This window comes from Plectropomus leopardus, chromosome 1, assembly GCF_026936395.1.
Source record: "Plectropomus leopardus strain MGB_pleo_1.0 chromosome 1, ASM2693639v1, whole genome shotgun sequence".
In the NCBI taxonomy this organism is placed as follows: Eukaryota; Metazoa; Chordata; class Actinopteri; order Perciformes; family Serranidae; genus Plectropomus; species Plectropomus leopardus.
The window spans coordinates 15,869,810-15,890,637 of record NC_142176.1 but is presented as its reverse complement, the minus strand read 5'-3'; the positions used below and the strand labels follow the sequence as shown (position 1 = coordinate 15,890,637).

General features: G+C 40.2%; 1 protein-coding gene across 1 annotated transcript in view; it reads right to left on the bottom strand.

Moving 5' to 3' along the window:
• LOC121943951 (protein TANC1-like) overlaps positions 1-20,828 on the bottom strand; it is a 46,152-nt gene that overhangs the window by 17,534 nt on the left and 7,790 nt on the right. Inside the window, exons 6-14 of the mRNA XM_088076256.1 lie at positions 19,510-19,798; positions 18,506-18,790; positions 10,846-10,962; positions 10,398-10,688; positions 9,411-9,538; positions 5,984-6,215; positions 4,901-5,067; positions 2,533-2,841; positions 67-267 (exon numbers count right to left, since the gene is read on the bottom strand). Of these exons, the coding sequence (XP_087932382.1) occupies positions 67-267; positions 2,533-2,841; positions 4,901-5,067; positions 5,984-6,215; positions 9,411-9,538; positions 10,398-10,688; positions 10,846-10,962; positions 18,506-18,790; positions 19,510-19,798 (2,019 nt within the window). The remainder of the gene's footprint in view (positions 1-66; positions 268-2,532; positions 2,842-4,900; positions 5,068-5,983; positions 6,216-9,410; positions 9,539-10,397; positions 10,689-10,845; positions 10,963-18,505; positions 18,791-19,509; positions 19,799-20,828) is intronic.

Below are 20,828 nucleotides of genomic sequence, written 5' to 3'. Positions count from 1 at the left end.
AGCAAAACAAACATAAAAGCATGCATCGTTATGTAGCCTTCAATGCAGTCATATCAAGAGTCTTACCATGAATCCAGCCAGGCTGTCTAATCTCAGCTGGAAGTCCTTCCACTCCAGCTCCCCCCTCACGCTGCCTGCATTCAGCGCCCTGAACATTTGTTCATCAGTCAGTGGGTGCAGAGATGCCAGTGCCACATTTAGCACCGGAAGTACCCGTTCAAAGACCTCTTTATCCGGAAAGCTCACACGACACATCAGCAGGTACACCTGACAGATATTCAGAAGGTTAATGATGTTGTCAGACTGAAATTGATTTACAGTTTTCCACAAGGTGGATAGGCAAGAACATCTACTCAAGACATGTTTGTGTGTGGGTGGTCATGGGTGCATGGTGAATATAGGAAATTATCTAGACTAATGAAAATATCCACTGCAAAAGGGAAATAATAGAAGCCAGCCTGCAAATTGGCTTTCAATTTTGAATTTGAATTGAATTGGTAGGTCACATCTCATAGACTCAGGTAACATAAAACCTTGATCGCCGGAGTATTGACAATGGGATGCAGCTTATGTGCAACATCCAGAAGGTAAACAAGCCAATTATGGAAATAACAACAATAAAAAATACATTTCATAAGTCTGTAATCAGATCAATGATCCCTGTTGTACTCCTACACAAACTGTTGTTTTTAACTTTTACTGCCCACTACCTGGGCCTAAACATCTTTATCACTCCTTTATGGATGCTTTTCCACGTCCATTACCCAATCATTAAATCACCACATTTTCAGCTCTTTGTGTTTATAATAACACTTGCTCATCTGTTGTCCTATTTTGCATAGATGATTATGTAACATTAAAATGCGTCTGTCGTTTACTTCAGTCACTGTGGACTATTTTTGGCACTTTGTTTAAAGTCTTTGATCCTGTCATTTTTATCTTTTAGGGATCTGAATAGCATGTGAGTACACATCTTCTTGTTTTTTGTGAACAACATGTCTGAACGATGGCTGTCACCTGTGTACCCTGTGTGGGAATTTTATGGACATTGATTGTTTCAGCCTCAGGCGCGATGCCATTTCACGGCAGACAGCTCCCCAGGATGACTGACAAGTGTTAAGTGTTAGACTGTGAACTTGACCAGATGAGGAGGAAGATGGTGGACCCAAAAATACACTCAGGTAAAATGTGCCTTTTTTTCTTAAGAGGGTTAAACACTGCAGTTTACATAGTAAATTAACTGATAATTTAATAAAACATGCAGTGCATTACTCCACATCTATGGTTTGAAACATTTTTGTAAACAATTTATCCATTAGTTTTAGCCAACAATTTAAACTGTTTATTACTGATGTTAAAGCAGGCTATTTTCATGCACTGTTCAGACGATACCTACAAATATTAATGCAGCAGAATTCTAATAAAACCAAAGTAATCTGGGAGGCTGTGTAAATAGAGGCAGGATGGGGTTATGAAAGGGTCAAACAAACACAGGACTTTTCCCCAAGTGTTTGTGTCCCATAGTGACACAGACAGAACTCTGAATTATTTTAAGGTGAGTCATTTCCATGTTTATTTTACTTTTCTTAAACCTAACTTAACGTTAAGTACATAACAAGATGATGCCATTCATGGGGGTGGGTAATTCAGTATATAGCATATGAACTGTTGTATCAAAACACTCTGCTTTAAAGTTTTATCAAAAATCTATTATTCAAGATTTCCTAAAAAAAAAAAATGTACCAACGTAATCTCTCTAAAATGATCATTTATGACTCACTACAAGTGTATGGTGGTGTATTTATCTGCAGAGACTCTACCCAATTTTTATTATTTTCTTCTTATTTTGCTGTGGTCAGGATGCTCCTGGGCACAGTGCATACTTGGGGTCAGGCCTTGACAAAAAGGTAGCAACAAGGTGCTAGACCGTTATCAGCATGCATCCAAGAGGACGCAAAAAAACTGCAAATATAGCAAAACGAAACGGCAAGCAGATAAATTTCATTCCAAAATAAGAGTGAGTATGGGCTGCCTTTCACTTTCGCTGGCGATCACTGAAGCAGAGGATGAAGAGCAAGGCAGATTTGGTCTGTTTTCTGTTGAACAGGTGGGTGCCAGCAGTTTGTTTAGTTACCTTGCTAAACTATTGGCCTTTCCATAGCAACAGATAGAATGTTCCTACAATATTCGCTTGCAGTGTACGTACCAGCAGTGTACTGAGGAGGGGCCAAGTTTGAAAAAAGTGTAACAATTCTTGCGTAGTATACCTTTTTTGTGATATATTTCAACCACATATCTTTTATTTTAAGCTGTTTTAATGGTTTATTAATCATTTTTATCCAACTGTTTAAATTTGTCTGCTTGCTTGCTATGTCATTTTTCTGCACTCTCAATCACAACATCATAATTTATAACTTTTTAAATTAGCTGAGCTTACCAACAATATTTCCACAGACCCCTGGCAACTGCACAACTACCTCCTGGGTACAAATCATCCTTGCTTGTAGGGAATCAATACTAAATATGTCTGACCTCTGACAGGGACACAGGCACCACCAGGTAGTTTCCTCCTTTCAGAGCCAGGTGGGCCTTGTGGAACAGATCCAGGGTCAGCTGAAGGTAGAGGATGGAGCCATGGCTCCGAGTCGACAGGTGGCTGCTAAACTTGCTGAGCAGCAGCTGATCGGGGGCTGAGCCTGTAGGTGTAGTGACGTTGGCCGCGACCTGGGTGCTGCTGCTGACCCGGTGATGGATGTAGTCGCTCAGGTCGGCTCCCAGATCACTGCTGTCTGGCAGGATGTCCAGAGAGATGCCAGAGAAGGGAAGGAGGGTAGTAATTTCCTGCAAGAGAAGGAAACCAATAAATTATGTGTTCTTGTTGGTAAAAACAGAAATCACACGCAGGCACATACACCTCGTTATTTAAAGAATAGTAGGTAGCAAATCTTTGGTGCATTAGCTAAGGACAAATTAAACCAAAATCAGGACCCATTACTCAGATGCTGTTGCCTGTGACTCACGCGGAGCCATGGGATACAGTACAGTAAACAGTGTGACAATGACTCAAGCTCCAACATTGCTCACAGGCATCTCTCAGAGTCACATTTCATCTCCTCTCTTGCCATCCTCAACTGCTCAACACCGGCCAAAACCAGCTATGACTGATTTAAAAAAAGAAAAAAATCATGTTATTGCCGCTCAGTTCCTCATTAACAATGAATGACATTTTGGTTCAACGACAAGTAATTGACTTGTGGTCGTTTGCTCCACTTGACCCTTTCTCAACCATTTGTGAATATCCCATTTGTTATACGAGAGTCTCTATGAGATGGCTGGTAAAAAAGGGAAAGACTGAATGAATGATGATCAAATCATGGCTTGGGGATACTGGGAGGGTGGGATAATTGCTGTACTCTTCATCGTTAAATTTTGGTATTTAATGCTGGCTGACTTCACATGTATCATGAAGAAAATGACCCCAAATGTGTTTTGTGTTTTCCCAAACACTAATCAAATTATGTAACCGGCTGGCTGGCTGTCAAGCTCCAGACTCCCAGCAGACTCCCAGTAGTATTACCATCCATTCAGGGCATAATCCATGCAGCATTTGGAGGCTTGGCTTTGGCATTGGACAGATGCGCCCGCTGTTTGGTGGGATTATCAACCGGATTGAGAAAGTACATCAGACTAGAGAGAGTGATGGTGCCAAAAGCCACAATGTCTATACTATGGCAGTAAAAGCACAGCTACACAGCGTGTGCAGTGAGCTAAGACAACAGGCACAGCTATTGGGATGTGATTTGGACAAAATGAGGCAAGGTTAAACTTAAAGGGTCAGTTCGCCCAAAATACAAAATCCTATTTTCTCACTTAATTTTCCTCTAGTGGTATCTAGCCATCTTTATAGTTCTACCTGCATACATTCCAATATTCCGATACTCCTAATGATCCACAGACCTTTCAACAGTATTGAGGACATTTGAAATGAAAAACATACATCCACCCATTTATTATCTACTATTATGCACTGATTGCTTGCAGGTTAGCAGGGGACTGGAGGCTATCGCAGCTTACATTGGGTCAGAGGTGGGGTCCACCCATGGATGCATTAAAAAAGAAAAAAATCTGGTGCCACCAGTTAGCCTGGCTGCCAAATTGCCTCAATGGCCAACTACAATACTACAACAAATTAGAATTACTGCCTTTTGGTTGTATGGCTCTGCCAACCAATAAACTTGCAGTTCATATCCATCTCTTTCCAGAAACATATGCAGACATGACACTAGACAATGCTTTACATATATATGTTGCTGCAAATAAGCTATACAATACAATCACCGCAGTTTCAAGGTGGGCACCCAAGATTAGTGTCCCCACTTTAGCATTGAATTATGGCCAGAATCTTTTTTTTTTTTTTTTGCAGAACATTATGATGTCACAGTGAAACTCACCTTTGGGATATAAAATGTCACACTTATAATTTGGCCCTTATAGACATTTGTGTGAAATTCTGTCATGTTTTAGTTATGGCCAAAAATATGTGCAGCCATAGTGACCTATGACAACCAAAATCTAATCAGTTCATCCTTGAGTCCAAGTGGACATTTGTGCCAAATTCGAGGAAATTCCCTCAAAACATAACTAAGACATTGTGTTCATGGACAGACAACACAATAACATAATGTCTGTGGTGACAGCTGTGGCTAGAATGGAGGCATAAAAAATCCCTTGCATCACCCGAAATATTTTCTACACAAAATACCATTACAAAAGAGATGTCTGTAAGTGTGCAGCGAGCATGAAATATGAAATCTCCTAATAAATTTGGGTGAACCAACCCTTTGAGGCAGGTGTACTGTGGTTTAGAGATCTCTGTAATAATAAGAAAAATGTCACTCACCACCAGGCCTGTCCTGACGGTGACCACCAACTTCAGCCAGAACGGAAATTTGGAGATTATTTTGGTAATGAAAGTGGCGATGGTGTCTCCATAGTCTGGTTTATGGAACTCTGCCTCATTAAGACTGTCCACCAATATGATGTAGTCTTCATCAGGTAGCCTACGCTCTGAATACACATGAACCAAAAGACAGAGAAAAATTATGTTGAGGCACATTGCAAGAGCAGATATATTAAATTACCCTTGCAAAGAGCACATAAAAAGGAAACAAAGACAGATGGTGTGATAGCTTTATCTGAAGCCTTTCATGGCTAAAAATGGGTGCATCTGTGATTCCCAGCACAAGATATGTTGAGAAACGCACCAACTGCTGATATTGATTATATTCTACTGAAAGGGGCCAGAGGCCATTGTTGTTTATTAGCTTGAAACAGGACATATCCATCATGTTTCACATAATCTAAGCTGTCAATGCATCCCTGCAAGCCTGTAAGAACTCACACACTCAAGCACAAGGGCTCTCCATTTTTTTTTCTAACCTGCTTAATAGTGATGGAGTGGACAAAACACTCCTCTGCTCAGACTGTGGAGGGCCCAGCCATAATAACACATCAATCTAGCTGACTGACTGTATCATGAGAAACTGAGGTGGCTAATACGCCCGTAACATTCACAGCCTCTCCAGAGTGTTTTGTGACCTTGACTTCCGGTGGGATGCTGATGATTCACCAGGGCAAAAATAACACTCATCATTTCCCTATGTAAAACGACCTAACATCTGTTTCACACTCTTCACTGGTTCAAATCATTGACCTTAACTGGGGAAAATAATCTATGGGCCCATCATGAAGTCATTAATAAGCTATTTCACACAGGAGATGGCTCCCTAATTGCATGGTGAGGGAAGCAGACAGTTTTCTACCTTAAAACAGATAATATTTTAAAATTTTAAAAGGTCTTTAAACTTGAATATCACATTTATCTTAAGTGTGTGTGCTCAAGTGTGTGTGTTTGTGTGTGCTCAAGTGTGTGTGTGTGTGTGTGTGTGTCTTTGTGTGACTGTGTGTTTGTAGACCTCATTACCCTTGCGCAGGTGGTTCATGGGCTCCAGGATACCCTTTCGGAAGGCAGCAATGGGGTCTTGAACGCAGGATCGCAGGCTGAGTGTGTTTTGTAGGTGTGGCTCTTGTACCAGCAGCTCCCTGTAGGGGGCAAGCTGTGGTGCTCTGGCCAACAGGGCAGCGACACTGTGCACAAACTCTGGTACCAGGCAGGTGTAGGTGTTGTCAGCCTGACAGAAATGATAGGCTACCACCTGAGAGAAGAAGGCAGGTAAAACCCCATGAATCGTTTGAAGGAAGTGTATAAAGCCACCATAAAATCACCATTTTGCTTTTGGACTCTGGTTTTGAAGACTTGAGTTTGGCATTTTGGCCGTCAGACTACTCCAGTGCCTTGTTTCCACCAACAGTCCAATTCAGTTGAGTTCAGTTTGTTGTTCATTATTAGTTCAGTGTTATTTTTGTCAAAAGTTGTGGATGGTGCCAATAGAACTGTTCCATGAATCAAGTGAGAAGTAAGGTCTTCTCTACATGTTTTTCAAAGAAATTAAACCAGTTTGCTCAGGTTTCAAAGGGTTAACAGTTATCGGTAAATATAGACATGTTTAGTGGAAACAGATCAGGAGGTTTTAACATGGGAGAATACACGTCAGAACTGCACTGGTCCATAATGCACGACTTTTTTCTTTAAAAACTGGTGAAAAGTGATGTATATAACGGGAGGAAGCCCTCATGGATGTAAAGTTGGTCTCAAGTGTCTTCGAAAAAGATGAGAAAGCAATTGAGAGAATTCTGAAAAGCCATTTTGCAGGCACTTTTCAAGACTTCAGTTAGTTTTCGTCTACTGTCAAGTCTCGCACAGTGCCACTGCTTTTTCCCCTTGAGGCCCATTTGTGATCGGGCTATATAAATAAAATTGACTTGACAGGCTTCAATATCGTCCTAGGAGGTAAACCTTGCAGAATGTATGAATATTGAACTATTTACACCCCTTCAGCCTACAGCCTGTTTGTTTATAATTTGGCAAATCTGAGTTGTGAGAAAAGATGCTGCTTATTTGGCTGCAGCAGTCCCTGCATGCAAAAAACACCTGAAACACTCTGATGATTCAAAAATCTGCACAAATTCAGATACTGTTTTGTTCAGAGTGCATTTCCAGTTCATATCTCAGGAAAAAAAAAACAATATCTAGACTGGTATCACAGAATGTATAAACAATAAGGGCTACAATAAAGTAACACCACAATATAAAAAGAAATCACATTTGCAGAAATCTTATAGAGGTAGCTGAGTCATCACATGCCATTATGAAACAACAAGAGCTTCATTCAGCAGATTACTGCAGAGTCTCTTGTAAAATATTCAGTAAAAAGTTGGATTGCTTGGGGAGGCAAGCTGCATGGTAACAAAAGGTCTGATAAGGGTTAATTTAGGAGGACTAAGACTGAACCAAAACATACAATACAAAATCATTGTGATAAATGGCAACAGTTTTACTGGGAGATTATCTGTAAATTGTTCATGTAGTTTTGCAGAAAAATCTACATTTTCAACAGTATTCACTCAAAGGCCTTGACCACGAGTGGTCCACATATGATGTTTTCAGTGATTGTACTTTTGAGTCAACATCCTCATCACAAGTAGTCTGACTAGTTCCCATGGAAACTCTATAGAGGCCACGTTAGTAAATTTAGAAACTTCCATGTCATCCGTGTGATGCAATCAGCAGCATGTTCTACATGTGACCGAAAGGAAAGGAGAAAACTATGACATTAAAAATGCGTGTCCCAAATGTGCAGCCCCATAGCTCTTTAAAGAAAGACCACTGCTCATGTGTGTTTATGTCTTTGAATTGATCTTTCCTCAGTGTTTTGCAAAGGCTTTTTACAGTCAAAGCTCCCTACAGTACTGTACTGTTTATGATGCTCTATTATATTACTGTGCTTACAAATCTGGTGAGACGTGCAGGGAAACAACAACAAGATGCAATCCTATAATGTCAATATAATGCATATAATTGCTTCCTTTTGTATGTTATAACTGCAGGTGAGTCAGTAGTTTGCTCAGCAACAGCATAAACAGCAAGAACCTTATGGGAGTGCATTGTGTGGATATACGTAAATGTGTGTGTGTGTGTGTGTGAGTACTCTTGGATCTTTGTTTATTTTCATTTTATTTTATTACATTTCATGAAAGTGAGGACATTTTTGTTTAGTATTTTCCTCTTTAGAGGGCTATTTTGTTGTTAAGCTTTGATTGGGGTTAACATTAAATTTAGATTTAAGTTAAATTAAGATTTGGGATGGGAAATTAAAGGAATAGGCTGACATGTTGAAACTGTCAAGAGTTAAATAAGAAGATCTATGCCGTTCTCATATTTGTATTGTATTTAAGTATGAAGCTACAGCCAGCATCCAGTTACCTTAGCTTAGCAGAAAGACTGAAAGAGGGGGAGTCAGCGAGCCTGGCTGTCCAAAGGTAACAAAAGCTGCCTTCCAGCACCTCTAAAGCTCACTGACTTGTTGTATCTCGTTTGTTAAGAGGAGAAATATGCAAGTTTGCAACATTCAGAGCATATCTATGATCCAAAGTCTGGGGTCAGGTAGTCTGCATTGTAGACTGTTTATAAAAAGGACAACACATCTCCATTTCCTCCCACTGTTAAAAAATGAAGCCAGAATATCCCGGATCCCTGTGATGCCCACTGACTCGAGTAGCTGCACATACAGTCATCAAAACAATCACAAGCAGTGCCGTTTATGATGAGCACACCGTTTGGTATCACGCTGCAGCTGTACTGATATCAACCCTATACGACAGCCAGACCGTCAACCACAGCACACAACTGAGAGGCTCGGGTACAACACACACACAGTGGCAGCATGACTTCATTCTTTGCTCAGGACACCATTACTCCACAGTATTTTTATGGAGCAAATAGTAGATTGCTGCTCTAAATTTTGCCTTCAGTAATCTGTACAAAAACAAAAGTGCAAAAATTATTATTTTTTGGCTTTTTGGTTTGATATTTCAGATATGTGTCGAAGTTATACCTAAAAGCGGAAACTTCTTTGAGTTTCCTTTCTTGAGAATTGTCATTTTTATACCTTGGATTTTATACCTTTGATCCTTTTTGGATTAATTAGACATATGTAATATGATCATTAGTGAAGTGTAGAGGTGTTGGTGGGTGGATTTTGAGAGAGCCAAACAAGCTGTTTCCCCCTGCTTCCAGCCTTTATGCTAAGATAGGCTAACCCTCTCCTGGCTTCAGCTTCATATTTAACATACAGACATGGTGATTGGTACTGATCCTCTCATCTAACTCTTAAGAAACTGAAAAGACATTCCCGAAATGTCAAATTACTGCTCTAAGATTAAAGTTGTAATTAAGGGTTCTCATATGTATAGAAATACAAATGTGTGAGTGCATGTGTGTTTCAAGGTACCTTGGCAGCGAGGCATCTGACAGCCTCCTTCCTCTGTGCTGCACTATCGCTTGTTCCTGCAACAACACTCTGGCTGGGCTGGGAGTCAGCTGGCTGTTTGGATGCTGTTTTTCCGTGTTTATCCCCACCTGAACAAAGCGCAATGCAAAAACAACAACAACAAACGCAAAGCTGCCATTTATACTCGTTAGATGAAGTCTCCGGTGTAAGCACAGGAATGCCAGGAGTGAAGCAGAAAGACAATTAGACTGCTAGAATTAATTAGTGCATCTGTAAGCAAGACTGGCAACTATGACATTAAGCCAAATCACACTAGATGGCTGCAAGAGTGTTTGTTTCAGAGAGTGCAGGATGATAAATTTTGATTCCTGCACACCTCATGCTGAACTCTCTGTTATATCTAAAACAAAACACCAAAATAAAATACATGTATCAATAAATAATGCAATGATGCTGAAAAATAAATGGCACTGTATTCTTTTTGAACACGCTTTAACTTTGCTTCCTCTGTAATGCTTTGTAATCTTAATAATACTTCTTATAACACTGCAGAAAAAGGCTGAAAGAAGATAATATAGAAAAATCTGTATTTGTGGACGTTGTTATTTTCCTAACTCCTGGTGTGTCACATTTTATGCAAAAACAGAAATTACCAGCACTTCACAGCATGCATCATGCATATATTGTGCAAAATCCATTTGTACAAGGTTTACTTTTTTCTTTTTTTGCAAATAAAAGAACATTTCCAGTGCCACTCATGATATAAAAACCCCCCAACAATTTCAGTCCCCTTACACAACTGCAATCAGCAGAGAAACCTCAGGGGAGAACTTGAAAGAAGAGTGCGTGACCCAGTTACCAACTCCTTTCCCAAAAAGTGATATTTCCTCCAATATCCTACAAGAATCTGACATTACTGCAGCATACTAGAGAATGTATGAATTACGCACAAAAACAAAGTGCTCTGAATTACGATAGGAGTCTTACATTTAGGGGAGGATCCGGGGCTGTGAGGGATGCTGGGACCTCCCTGTGGCGTGCGCATGCCATGACAGCTGAGGGTCACCAGCCGCCAAATGACAGCAGTCTTGCCTGATCCTGCGTTACCCACAATGACAGCACCGCGTCCCTCGCAGCTGCTGGTTTTTCTCAAGACCTCCTCCAGACGTGTGAAGAGCCAATCCCGGCCAACAAAAGGTGTGTCTGCGGTGATGCCGGGGACTTCGAAAAGCAGCGGTTTTAGCATGATGTCAGCTTGTTTGAATGGCACCAATCTCCCTGGACAGAGGGAGAGGAAAGAGTTAAAGCTATATACTATATGAGTATGTAATCTAAGCACTGACATTGGGAAAGTGCGCACATGCTCCACACAGATGTTTCTGCGCCAAGCTATATTTACACAGTGAATTCACCCAGAAGGTAAGCCACAAAATACCTTTGGAGTCATCATTTGCACGTCCAGCTGTGTTGTGTTTGCGGACGGAGCTCCTGTGTCCAGCAGCCCTATGGTTGTCCATATAGCTCAAATCCTCCAGTCGAGTGGAGCTAGTTGCTGTAAAAAGAGAGCGGGTGGGGAATGGATTCAGAGTGTGAGAGAGATGCAGGAAATGTGCAAAGAAACTCATGCATACCACACAAGTGTCAAATTCATTGCTCGAGTCAATTATTGTATCCATGGAGACGTGAGACATAAACAGTTGCTGCTCTAACTGCTCAATGACCTTGAGGAGAGAAGAGAGAGGAAAAGAGAGAGAAGAAGAGAAAACAACTCATCTCACGTCCTGTAATCTCAAACTAACACGACTCTGAAATGACCAAATGTTTCGTTCTGTCTCACACGTCAGGACACGGAATATGTGATGAACACTGGAAACATGTCGACGGCTGTAATGCAAAAATGTACCAGCTGTCAATCACACGATTACATGCATTCTTCTAATGACCAAGTGAGCCACATATCATAATATAGAATAAAGAAAGAAAATGTCAAACAGGCAAAAAACAAAAAGAGTTGTTCACTCCCACATCCCCCTATCCATCCTCCCACTCACACTACAGAGTTTACAGGTCAGCCAGGCTTCTTACTTTCTGCAGTTCTAAAGACATTTAGCAGAAGCTTCAGTTCAGGCTGTTGCACAGAATAAAGAAATAGGCTTTGTGTAATCAGCTGGTTCTTAAATTTGGTCACCTGTAAAAATTAAATCAAATTCTGCTATCACAGCATAATATTATACAGCAAAACACAGAGAGTCAAAAAATAGAAGGCAATCCCACTACAATTTAATCTTTGTGAAACATTACAAATGTGTAATGTTGACACTGTGTCAGAGAGGTGCTGATTCCACTCTGTTGTCATTTTTGAGCCTGTGGTTTTTGCTGGCTTTGTGTCTGATTGTACTAAAGTGTTATTAATGTTTTGTCGAAAAAACATTTCTAATATCTTTTGGAGAAAATATGTCATAGACGAAACATTACAACTAACAGTCTAAAAACAGTCCATAGATAATTCATTGTGTAATAAGTGAAGTAATGTCATCTTGAGAAAAATGAACATTTAAAGTAAGGCTGAGTGTGTTTGCTATTTAATTGTATTGCATTGCATTATCCCCGGTATCATTTTGTTGTTGTTGTTTTTAGGTAGATTTTGTCTTTATTAAGTTGTTGCCATGATTTACCTGGGAGACAGAACAGAGATGAATATAAAATGCAACAAAAATGGGTATGATTCAAACCCCAGAGACAAATGCCAACCAAACACTAGAAGACCTTGAAAAGACTTTAAAAGTCTGACACCCTCTCACATCTAAAGACAAAGAGAGTTTTTATTCACACACTCTAAGATTTTGCAAAGACTGGGGATCTTGCAGGGTCACTATCTGCAAGTTTCCTTTTGAGATTATTCCTCATACTGCTCCTGGTGGAGAATATTGCACCAAACTCCCTTTCATAAATATGACATTAAACAATTCCTTGCATATCCACATAACTAACCAGAAGTTTAACGGCAAACATTACATTGCCTGCAAACTTTACATTTTGGATTTTGTTGCCTCAGCTCGCCACCAGCCTCCGCTGGTTAGCTTAGCTATTTTAGTGGGAGGAGACTGTGGGAATGAGAGGCGAACTGTTTCAAAAATTGAGATTTCTCACTAGGTGCTGGTTTGGTGGATCAGATACATGCCAAGTAAAACACCAACTCTTGTTCACGCCACAACTCTACCAGTTTCTCCTCCTTTTCCAAATTACTAGAAAAGACTTGTTTATGTTCTTGCTCCTCCCCTGAGTCCCCTTCATGTTCACTGTGTACCCAGTTTACTGCTTCCTGTTTGGTGCTGGAGAGAGCACATTGGCTGTTGACAATGTTCACATCATTGAACTTCAGTATTTGCATGAGTCAAGACATGACAAATGTCTGACTTAGTTAAATTGTCAAAATGAGAAAAAGACCAATTTAAGACAGTTTTATGACCACCTTACACCAAACAATCAAGATCATGGAAGCATGCACCAACTGAAGTAAAACTCTTATGATTTTATTCTGTCATTAGAAATTTGTCTATAACAATGAAATTGCCCAAGTCGTTTGATGTAAGGCCGGCATTACTAACGTGAGAATCTTTGGGAAAGTTACACATTTTCTGACATAATTGTGGTTTAATTTATAAGCATTGTCAGACTGAGGCACCTCTTAACATCCCAATCTTGGTCAGCAGCTTATCTGTCTTTGGAGTTGGCAAGAAGGTTAAGTTCTCACCGAGTTTCAGGCTGTTCCTTGTTATGTTTCTCCTTGTAAATGAAGGGGAATCTAATCCAAATTTATGAGTCCAGGCATGGCAGAGAACCAGCTAACTGGATTACAGTCACTGCGACCGGAAGCATCCATGTTTGTTGGGACCTCTTGGATAGTAATGATATTGGCTTTCTCAATATTTAGGTTTGCTGTTATTCATACTATATTGTGTGAAAGAAGGGATACATCTACAATTAGGTGATTATTGGTAGTATAAAAGTATGTAGTATTACGAGAGAAAAAAGTCTCAAACTACATAGAAAAATGACTGACTGAAAAAAATGTTATTTTCAGAGTTTGTTTTCAATGGAAAGTCACAGCTTGGTCTATCTCATTCATTCATTGCTTTAATATATAAAAAATCCTCTGTGAAATCTGAAAATCTGGCATTACTGCTGCCTCTAATCCCTTCAGAGTGGGATAAAAAAAAAAAAGGTCTGAGTCACGTTGCACTTGTCTATAATAAAATACAGTAGATAGACAAGTCAAAGGGACACTAGACATGAAAAGTGGAAGCCCTGGACAGATGATGACCCCACATAACTATAATCATGTACTGTACATCTTAAACGTAGCCACTGATAATCTCAGAGCATCTCTGAGCTGTTATGAGCTTAAAGCTTTAAAACAGCAATTACAGCCACAGCCTGAAGATGCTGGCCAGCAATGTCCTTAAGCATCCTTCGTCATGACAAATCACCCCACACTCAGATGTGAGCCACACAACGTGAAATGTGTTTATGCTCTGTTAACTGACATTTCATGTTTACTACATAGTGTAATACTGGACTGTCTTTATTTAGAACTGGTAGAAAGAGACACACTGAACTTGTTTTTTCACAATGCTGCGGTACATACAGTTCCACCACCCCACACTTTGGCAGATCAGATCATAGTCTGATATGTTGCATCCCTGCGTGTGTCCATCATTTCTGCAGCAGCAGAATGAGAGAGCCGTGTTAAACTACTGAGGCCATATTGTAATTCACAGGGCTTTTAAGAGTACATGGAACCTGCTCTGTGGAGTACCCAGTGGACAATGAAAAGGCTCCATGATGCAAGACAAATTAATTAGAGTTAGCGCCGCAATTATGATAAAAGAAAAAAAAAAAGATTGGAGATGAGCAAATAATAAACCCTGCAATGCTGGAAACATGAATTCCCTTTCAACAGGTGGGGGGTGGCATTTAGGACGGGCAACATGGAAGAAATAATTGTAATTGTCAAGCAAGAGCTGAAGCGGAGAATTGAGGATTGAAAGAACATCCACAGTGAGAGGATGAAGAACAGTCGGCAGCAAAACAGTGTGAAGGAGGTGTGGAGTGGGATGAGAAAGACAGCCAGGCCAAATGGCTGAGTGGACCAAGGATACACTGAAAGAGTTAGGACGTGTTTTCAGCCGCTTTGACACAGAGACACTAGGACAGCTCATCCTTCCACCCGTGACAGTTCAGCCTGATGGGAATCTGCTCACCACAATCAGTCCCACATTCACTGGCTGCCTTTATGTTCATTGCTGATGACAGTGTGGTTGATTACCCTCCAACCTCTGTTGATCAGTCAACACTTTAAAGGTCAGCTCTACTCTGGCCCAACCCACAGCATCCCTGATAGCATCGACCCCAGAACATCAGGGACATTCATGAGCAACCCATTAAGAGCTGAACCTTTTCAACCTAAAAGGAATAGTTTGACATTTTGGAAAATGCCCTTATTCACTACAGACAGCACGTGGTTAGCTTCGGGTGTCACAAATTCTGGATACAAGGGAAAAGGGCTAGGCTGGCTCTGTCTAAAGGTAACAAAATCCTCCTATCACAACCTCTAAAGCTCACTAATTAATAAATTATATATCATTTGTTTAATCTGTACAAAAATGGAAGAATAAAATCAACAATTCAACATTGGAGCATATGTGCCCGACTAGTTCGTGGCTTGGATCAGCACGTAATTTACCATCCAAAAGCAAATTGTTGTTTTCACATTTGCACAGATTGAACAAACAAGATATGTGTTAATTGATGTGCTTTGGGGCTGCTGGTAGATTGGACTAGGGCTTGCGCAATATCAGGTTTTCATTGCACGATTATCGTGGCCAAAAGAATTCATGCAAACAATACTATCTGGGAAGTCATCTTTTACTTTGTTTATTACTTGTTTTGTCTTTTTTTGTTAAGTAATTACACTTAAAAGTGTAGGGAGGTGAAGAGGGAGACACATTTAGGAAACCCTGAAATGATTTAAGATGTGCTGAACTGTGTAATGCGGTATTATCATATGTTTATTATTAACATGCTATCAATATAATAAAAAAAACAAAAAACTATTTTTTTGTATTGTGAATACTGGTTCATCATGACACCCCTACTTTGGACAGAGAGAGTCTAATTGTTTCCCCTTGTTTTTAGTCCTTTGGCTAAGCCAGGCATGTGCAAAGTCCAGCCTGGTGGCCAATTATTGCCCGTAGACCAAATTTAAACCACCGTTCACCAAACCACCATTTTTTCCGTTCACCTCACAATGGCAAGACTATCATACGGTTTGCAGGCATGCACAAAGTAGCAACTATGCTTTTGAATTTATGTGACGGTAAACAAGCAAACAAACGGTCATCAAAAACCAGACATTTGGGCCAAGTTAAGCTAAATTTCTGCTGGCTGTAGCCTTATATTTAATGGACAGATACAAGAGTCGTTGAGAAATATGATAGTTACCCTTTAATAGGGAGCTGCTATTCTGCTAGTAAGACACTCGTTGGACTCTAGCTTATTAAAATATCAGGAAAACATACTGAAAGCACCGACAACACTAAACATGATATCTATAGTTGATGCAAGTGCTGCACATCTTCAGCCTCTGACTTGTTAACAAAGGAAAAACACAAGAGCGCTTCAGGCACTCTTTCTGTAACAACCATCATTCTGCACAATGCCTCTAGCCAAAATGGCCCCAGTCTCAGCCTACTTGGGGGCTGATGAAGCAGGTAACTTGTATTCATTCTGCAAACTGCTGTGGACTACCATTTGCATTTCTGTGCTTACAAGATTCAGCATTTATATCAGGAAACTTTGAGAGCATGAGCTACGTCTATCTTTTCCATAGATTCTGATTACAAGGCTGTTAATGAGAGCAGACAGTGAGGACCATAACTTGATGGAGCCTCCATCTATTCTCGATGTTAAATTATGCACAGACTAATTTGAAAATTAAATCTGCAATTCAGTGCACATGTATATATATGGAATATGGTATGATTTAGTTAACTTATTCTGTGATTTGTTTTCTTTTCCTGTTCTGCTGCTATGATTGTTGGTCTAATGTATATGCTACAATGGCATGATACATAATACACTCTATATTTATTTGAGATCATCTTTAAATTTTAAGCCAAGAATCATTAAATTTACATTTTACTACTGTCTCCTCATCATATTTTATACATACATCGTCACTCTATGATCTAATCTTTCATAATTGTGGAGTAAAATTCTTGCGGCTACAGTGCTATGTGGCTCGCTTCATCTTTATTCTGAATTTCATCAAGGGTGCCTAAATGAAAGCACCAGCTGACAGAAGAAACTGGCAGGCGTTACTGTGAATCCACTCCTTGGGGAATCTCTTCTTTTGCTCCCACCACAAATGAACTGACATCTAAGGGAAGAAAAAGAGCCTTGTGCACTTGCAAAGATCGTGACTGTAGAGGGAGGGGGATATTTTTATGACAACTGGAGGCCTCCCAGGACATTTAACTGGTACTGCTCACTATGTGCATCCAGCCTCGCTGGTAAGTAGAGCACCAACACACATGGTGCAGCGAAGTTAAGTTCTGCATCACAGAGATTTCACAAATTAAGCTTTCTCCGTATTTGATGAATATTTTGAAAATCTCAAGTCAAACATCAGTTCAATCAATCTGCCATTCACTCAATACTTATCAGTCTGTTAATTAATCACACGGGTCACGGCTGTCACAATCATTTGCTCATTAACCCACTTCATCTACAAAACAATTGAAGATTTAACGACTCGCTCACTAGCTCATTTATTAACACATTATGTCTCATTTGTTTAATCCGTACAAAAAAAGAAGTGTGAAAACAACATGTTGTAGTTTTCCATGGGGTTATGTGTGGAACTACTTCTTGGCTGGGAGCAGTGACTTCCTGGAGTCTCCCTTGGTTGACTGGCAACCCTCGAGGTGAGAGCAAGACTTCAGAAAATATAATTTGTTAATTAGTGAGCCTTTGAGGATTTTCTTCCCTTTGGACAGAGCCAGGAAAGCTGTTTCTCCCTGTTTCTAGTCTTAATGCTAAGCTAACCTAAAAAGCTGCTGGCTCCAGCTTTACACTGAATAGACAGGTATGAGAGTTGTATGGATCTTTTCATCAAACTCTCTGCAAAAAAGGTGAATACACATATTATTAGGGATGCACCGATTTTTTGGCCGAACATCAGTATCAGCCAATATTCGCCTTGTTGACTACCATTAGTCTGTCAGCAAAAAAGATGACATTCACTAGTGGCAGTGGCTGATGTTTTTCTGTTGTGTTACATCATCAACAGGCTAAAAAGCAGGGCTCTGGACTATCGGCGTCCTGCTCTCAGGACAAGAGGACGCAGTAAACTCACTATCGACACATCTGCACCTTATTGTTTACCTGGTAGTGCTAGATTGTGAACAACAAATCCGTGTTGAAATTGGTAGGAGAAGAGCTAGATAACATTTGCTGTGGCCGCAATTAACACCTCATGAAGGTTGTATTGAGTTGCATTGTGATGCATTCAAGCTCTGTTCAGAAAAAGTATTGAGTATTGGGTGAATGTAAATTTTAACGTTATAATGATGTATTTAAATGTAATCTTGTAAAATGTAGTCTTTGGTGAGAAACTTGAATTAATACCATTGTTTGAAGGAGAAATTTGTTGTTTTCAGAGCAATATAAAATAAATATGAAAGGCAATTATAATGTGTAATATATAGTAACAAGGCTTTTGAAGCTGTTATGTCTTTTTAAATGTTTTTCATGTAAAAGAAGGTTATTTTAAAGTTGCTTTAATAAATATGTATTATTGAATGTGTGCTAGTTACTGTAATGAAGGAGTAAATTTCTTTGGTTTAGGGGAAATAAATAACAACAAAAAACAAATAACAACCACACAAGAAACACAATGGTATGGGTTATCTAAACATCCATATCAGCCTAGAATTTCACAATTGGTGCATCCACACATATTACCCAAAAATGCAAAACTATTCATTTAATCACAGAATGACAGGTGAACGCATTTGAAAAGGTAAACGCACCTGCCACAGAATTTGGACGCGGCATCACAAGGGAGGAGGTGCTGTGTATGTGGTGTTGTGGGAGGGGTCTTTTCGGTGCTGGTGGAGTCCTGGGCTCCATAATGTCCGTTCTAGGTAAGGCCTCATCTGGTTGAGTGGTCAGATTGTCCCTGGTTGGCCCGGGATGGCGGTCCTCGCTTGCATGGCCCATTACACCAGCACCACCCCCCGGGCCTTCATCCTTAGTCAGGACCTCACTGCTTGAGGCGCTGCGTTCCTCATTCTCAGAGGAACTAGTGATGGTTGCTGTGCCGCAAGAAAATATGGGTTAAGTAAAGCAGCCAAAAAAAGAAATCATACTTCTACAGAGAAACACATGGCATGTAATTGCTTACTTGCATTTTCTTATCAGTTAAAACCAAACTAAGCATGGCCTTCCACTTCAACGAATCTCATTTACTCATTAAACAATAAAAAACACCTAACTGTTTTCATCAGCCGTAACTCATCAATCGACAGGCTTTACTGTACTCGATGCAGCCTTTGCACTTTTGTATTTAACTATAAATACAAATTCTATTTAGGGACAAAAAGTGTCCTATTTTAAGAGAATCAGACCCATAAGCAACAAAGACAGCAGTGTCCCAGTTTTGACAGGAGGGAGCTGAAGCCTTGAGGCTGAAGTGGCACAGGCGATGTAGATAAACTAGCTGTGGGGTAAGGGTACACATTTGACAAGAACTTACAACTAAGTGATGCTCCTTCATCACCATGAAGGAAGGTGTGGCACTCAGTCAGTCATATTTCTGATAAGACCAGTAGTTCCACATTGAGTTAAATAGGCCGCTGATGTTTTTTTAGCACTTTTCTTTTTTCTTTTTAACCTTCAGTAAAGTGTGGCTTGGCTTTTATATTAGATATGCTTCACCTAGTATAAAACAACCATCTGAACTCACACAATGTGGACAGAGATCATTTTAAAACTTGGCAATGACTTCCAACAGATACACAGCAGCAGCTCTCACCTATGATCCCACTATCTTTGCTCCCCAGCGTGGAGGTGGGGCTTTGAGAAGGAGGCCCAGGGCTGCTCCTGGTGGTGGCTCCAGGACACTGGGCAGGGCTGCGCACAGGGCTGGAGAGGGTTCCACTGGGACTGGAGCTGCAGTGAGGTGACGGTAAGGGTAAAGGCTGGGGCACAGGCTGGCCTCCAGCACTGGTGCTCAGGGTGGAGGAGGGGCTCTCTGAACAGGGGGAGGCAGTGCTGCAGGTGAGAGTGGAGCTGGGACTTCCCCCCTGGGCAGAGGTATCACACTGAAAAAAAGGATATAAAGATATATGATCAAGGAGGTTAAAGTGACAAAGTACAAATGTATAGAGAGACACAGCAAGAGAGTCAACCTGATCAACTCTGCACGAGGAAAGAAAAAAGGAAACACAAGTGATATTCTTCTATTATAAAAGTGTAATAAATGAACAGTGTCAGTTGCCACCCATTTCTGACAGTCCTCCACTCTGCATGACAGTGTTTGCCTTCATGCACACTGTTCTGTGTGACTGAGTATGTTTGTGTGTGCAGGCAGATGGGAAAAGAAAGGATAATTCCAGTTATTTTCATCCTGGCTGTCATTTTCCCATTTTTTCATAATGATGGCTGGCTGCGTTCAAAACTAAATCACTTGCTGTAGACATTTACAATTTACTGTAAAAATCACAGTACACACACAGTCTGCTGTTCCACATGGAGTTGATTATCACAAAGACCAAATGAAATGTGACCATTTTTCACAGGAGACAGGATGTAATATAAGTAAAAAAAAATCCAACAAACAGCCTGAATGAAGGTACTAGTGAAATTATACATTACACCTACTGCAAGGTACATGCACGTTTCAGGAAATAGGAAATCTAACATTAGATGATAATACCATTATAGCCTGTCTTTTTGTGTTAAAAGGCATTGCTTCAGTACCTTTTTTTGACTGACTGTGTGTGTGTGTGTGTGTGTGTGTGTGTGTGTGTGTGTGTGTGTGTGTGTGTGTGTGTGTGTGTTGAAGAAACTGCATGTAAATCTCTATGCTAAAGGAAGAAAGAAAGTGACTTTGCACACCACAACTCATTAAAATGAAAAAACAACAGCAATAAAAGCTAGGTTGATAAAAAACTGTCTTTTTTAAGACAGTTATCAAGGCTCCATTCTCAGTAGTATCACATCTAGTGATAGAGCTTTCTAAGTCTGCTTTTCAAGCGTGAACAGAATAAATACATGGCGTATACACAATAACAACCACATATACACAATATATTGCAGCCTACCCTGCAAAAACAATATTTTTATTGAAGG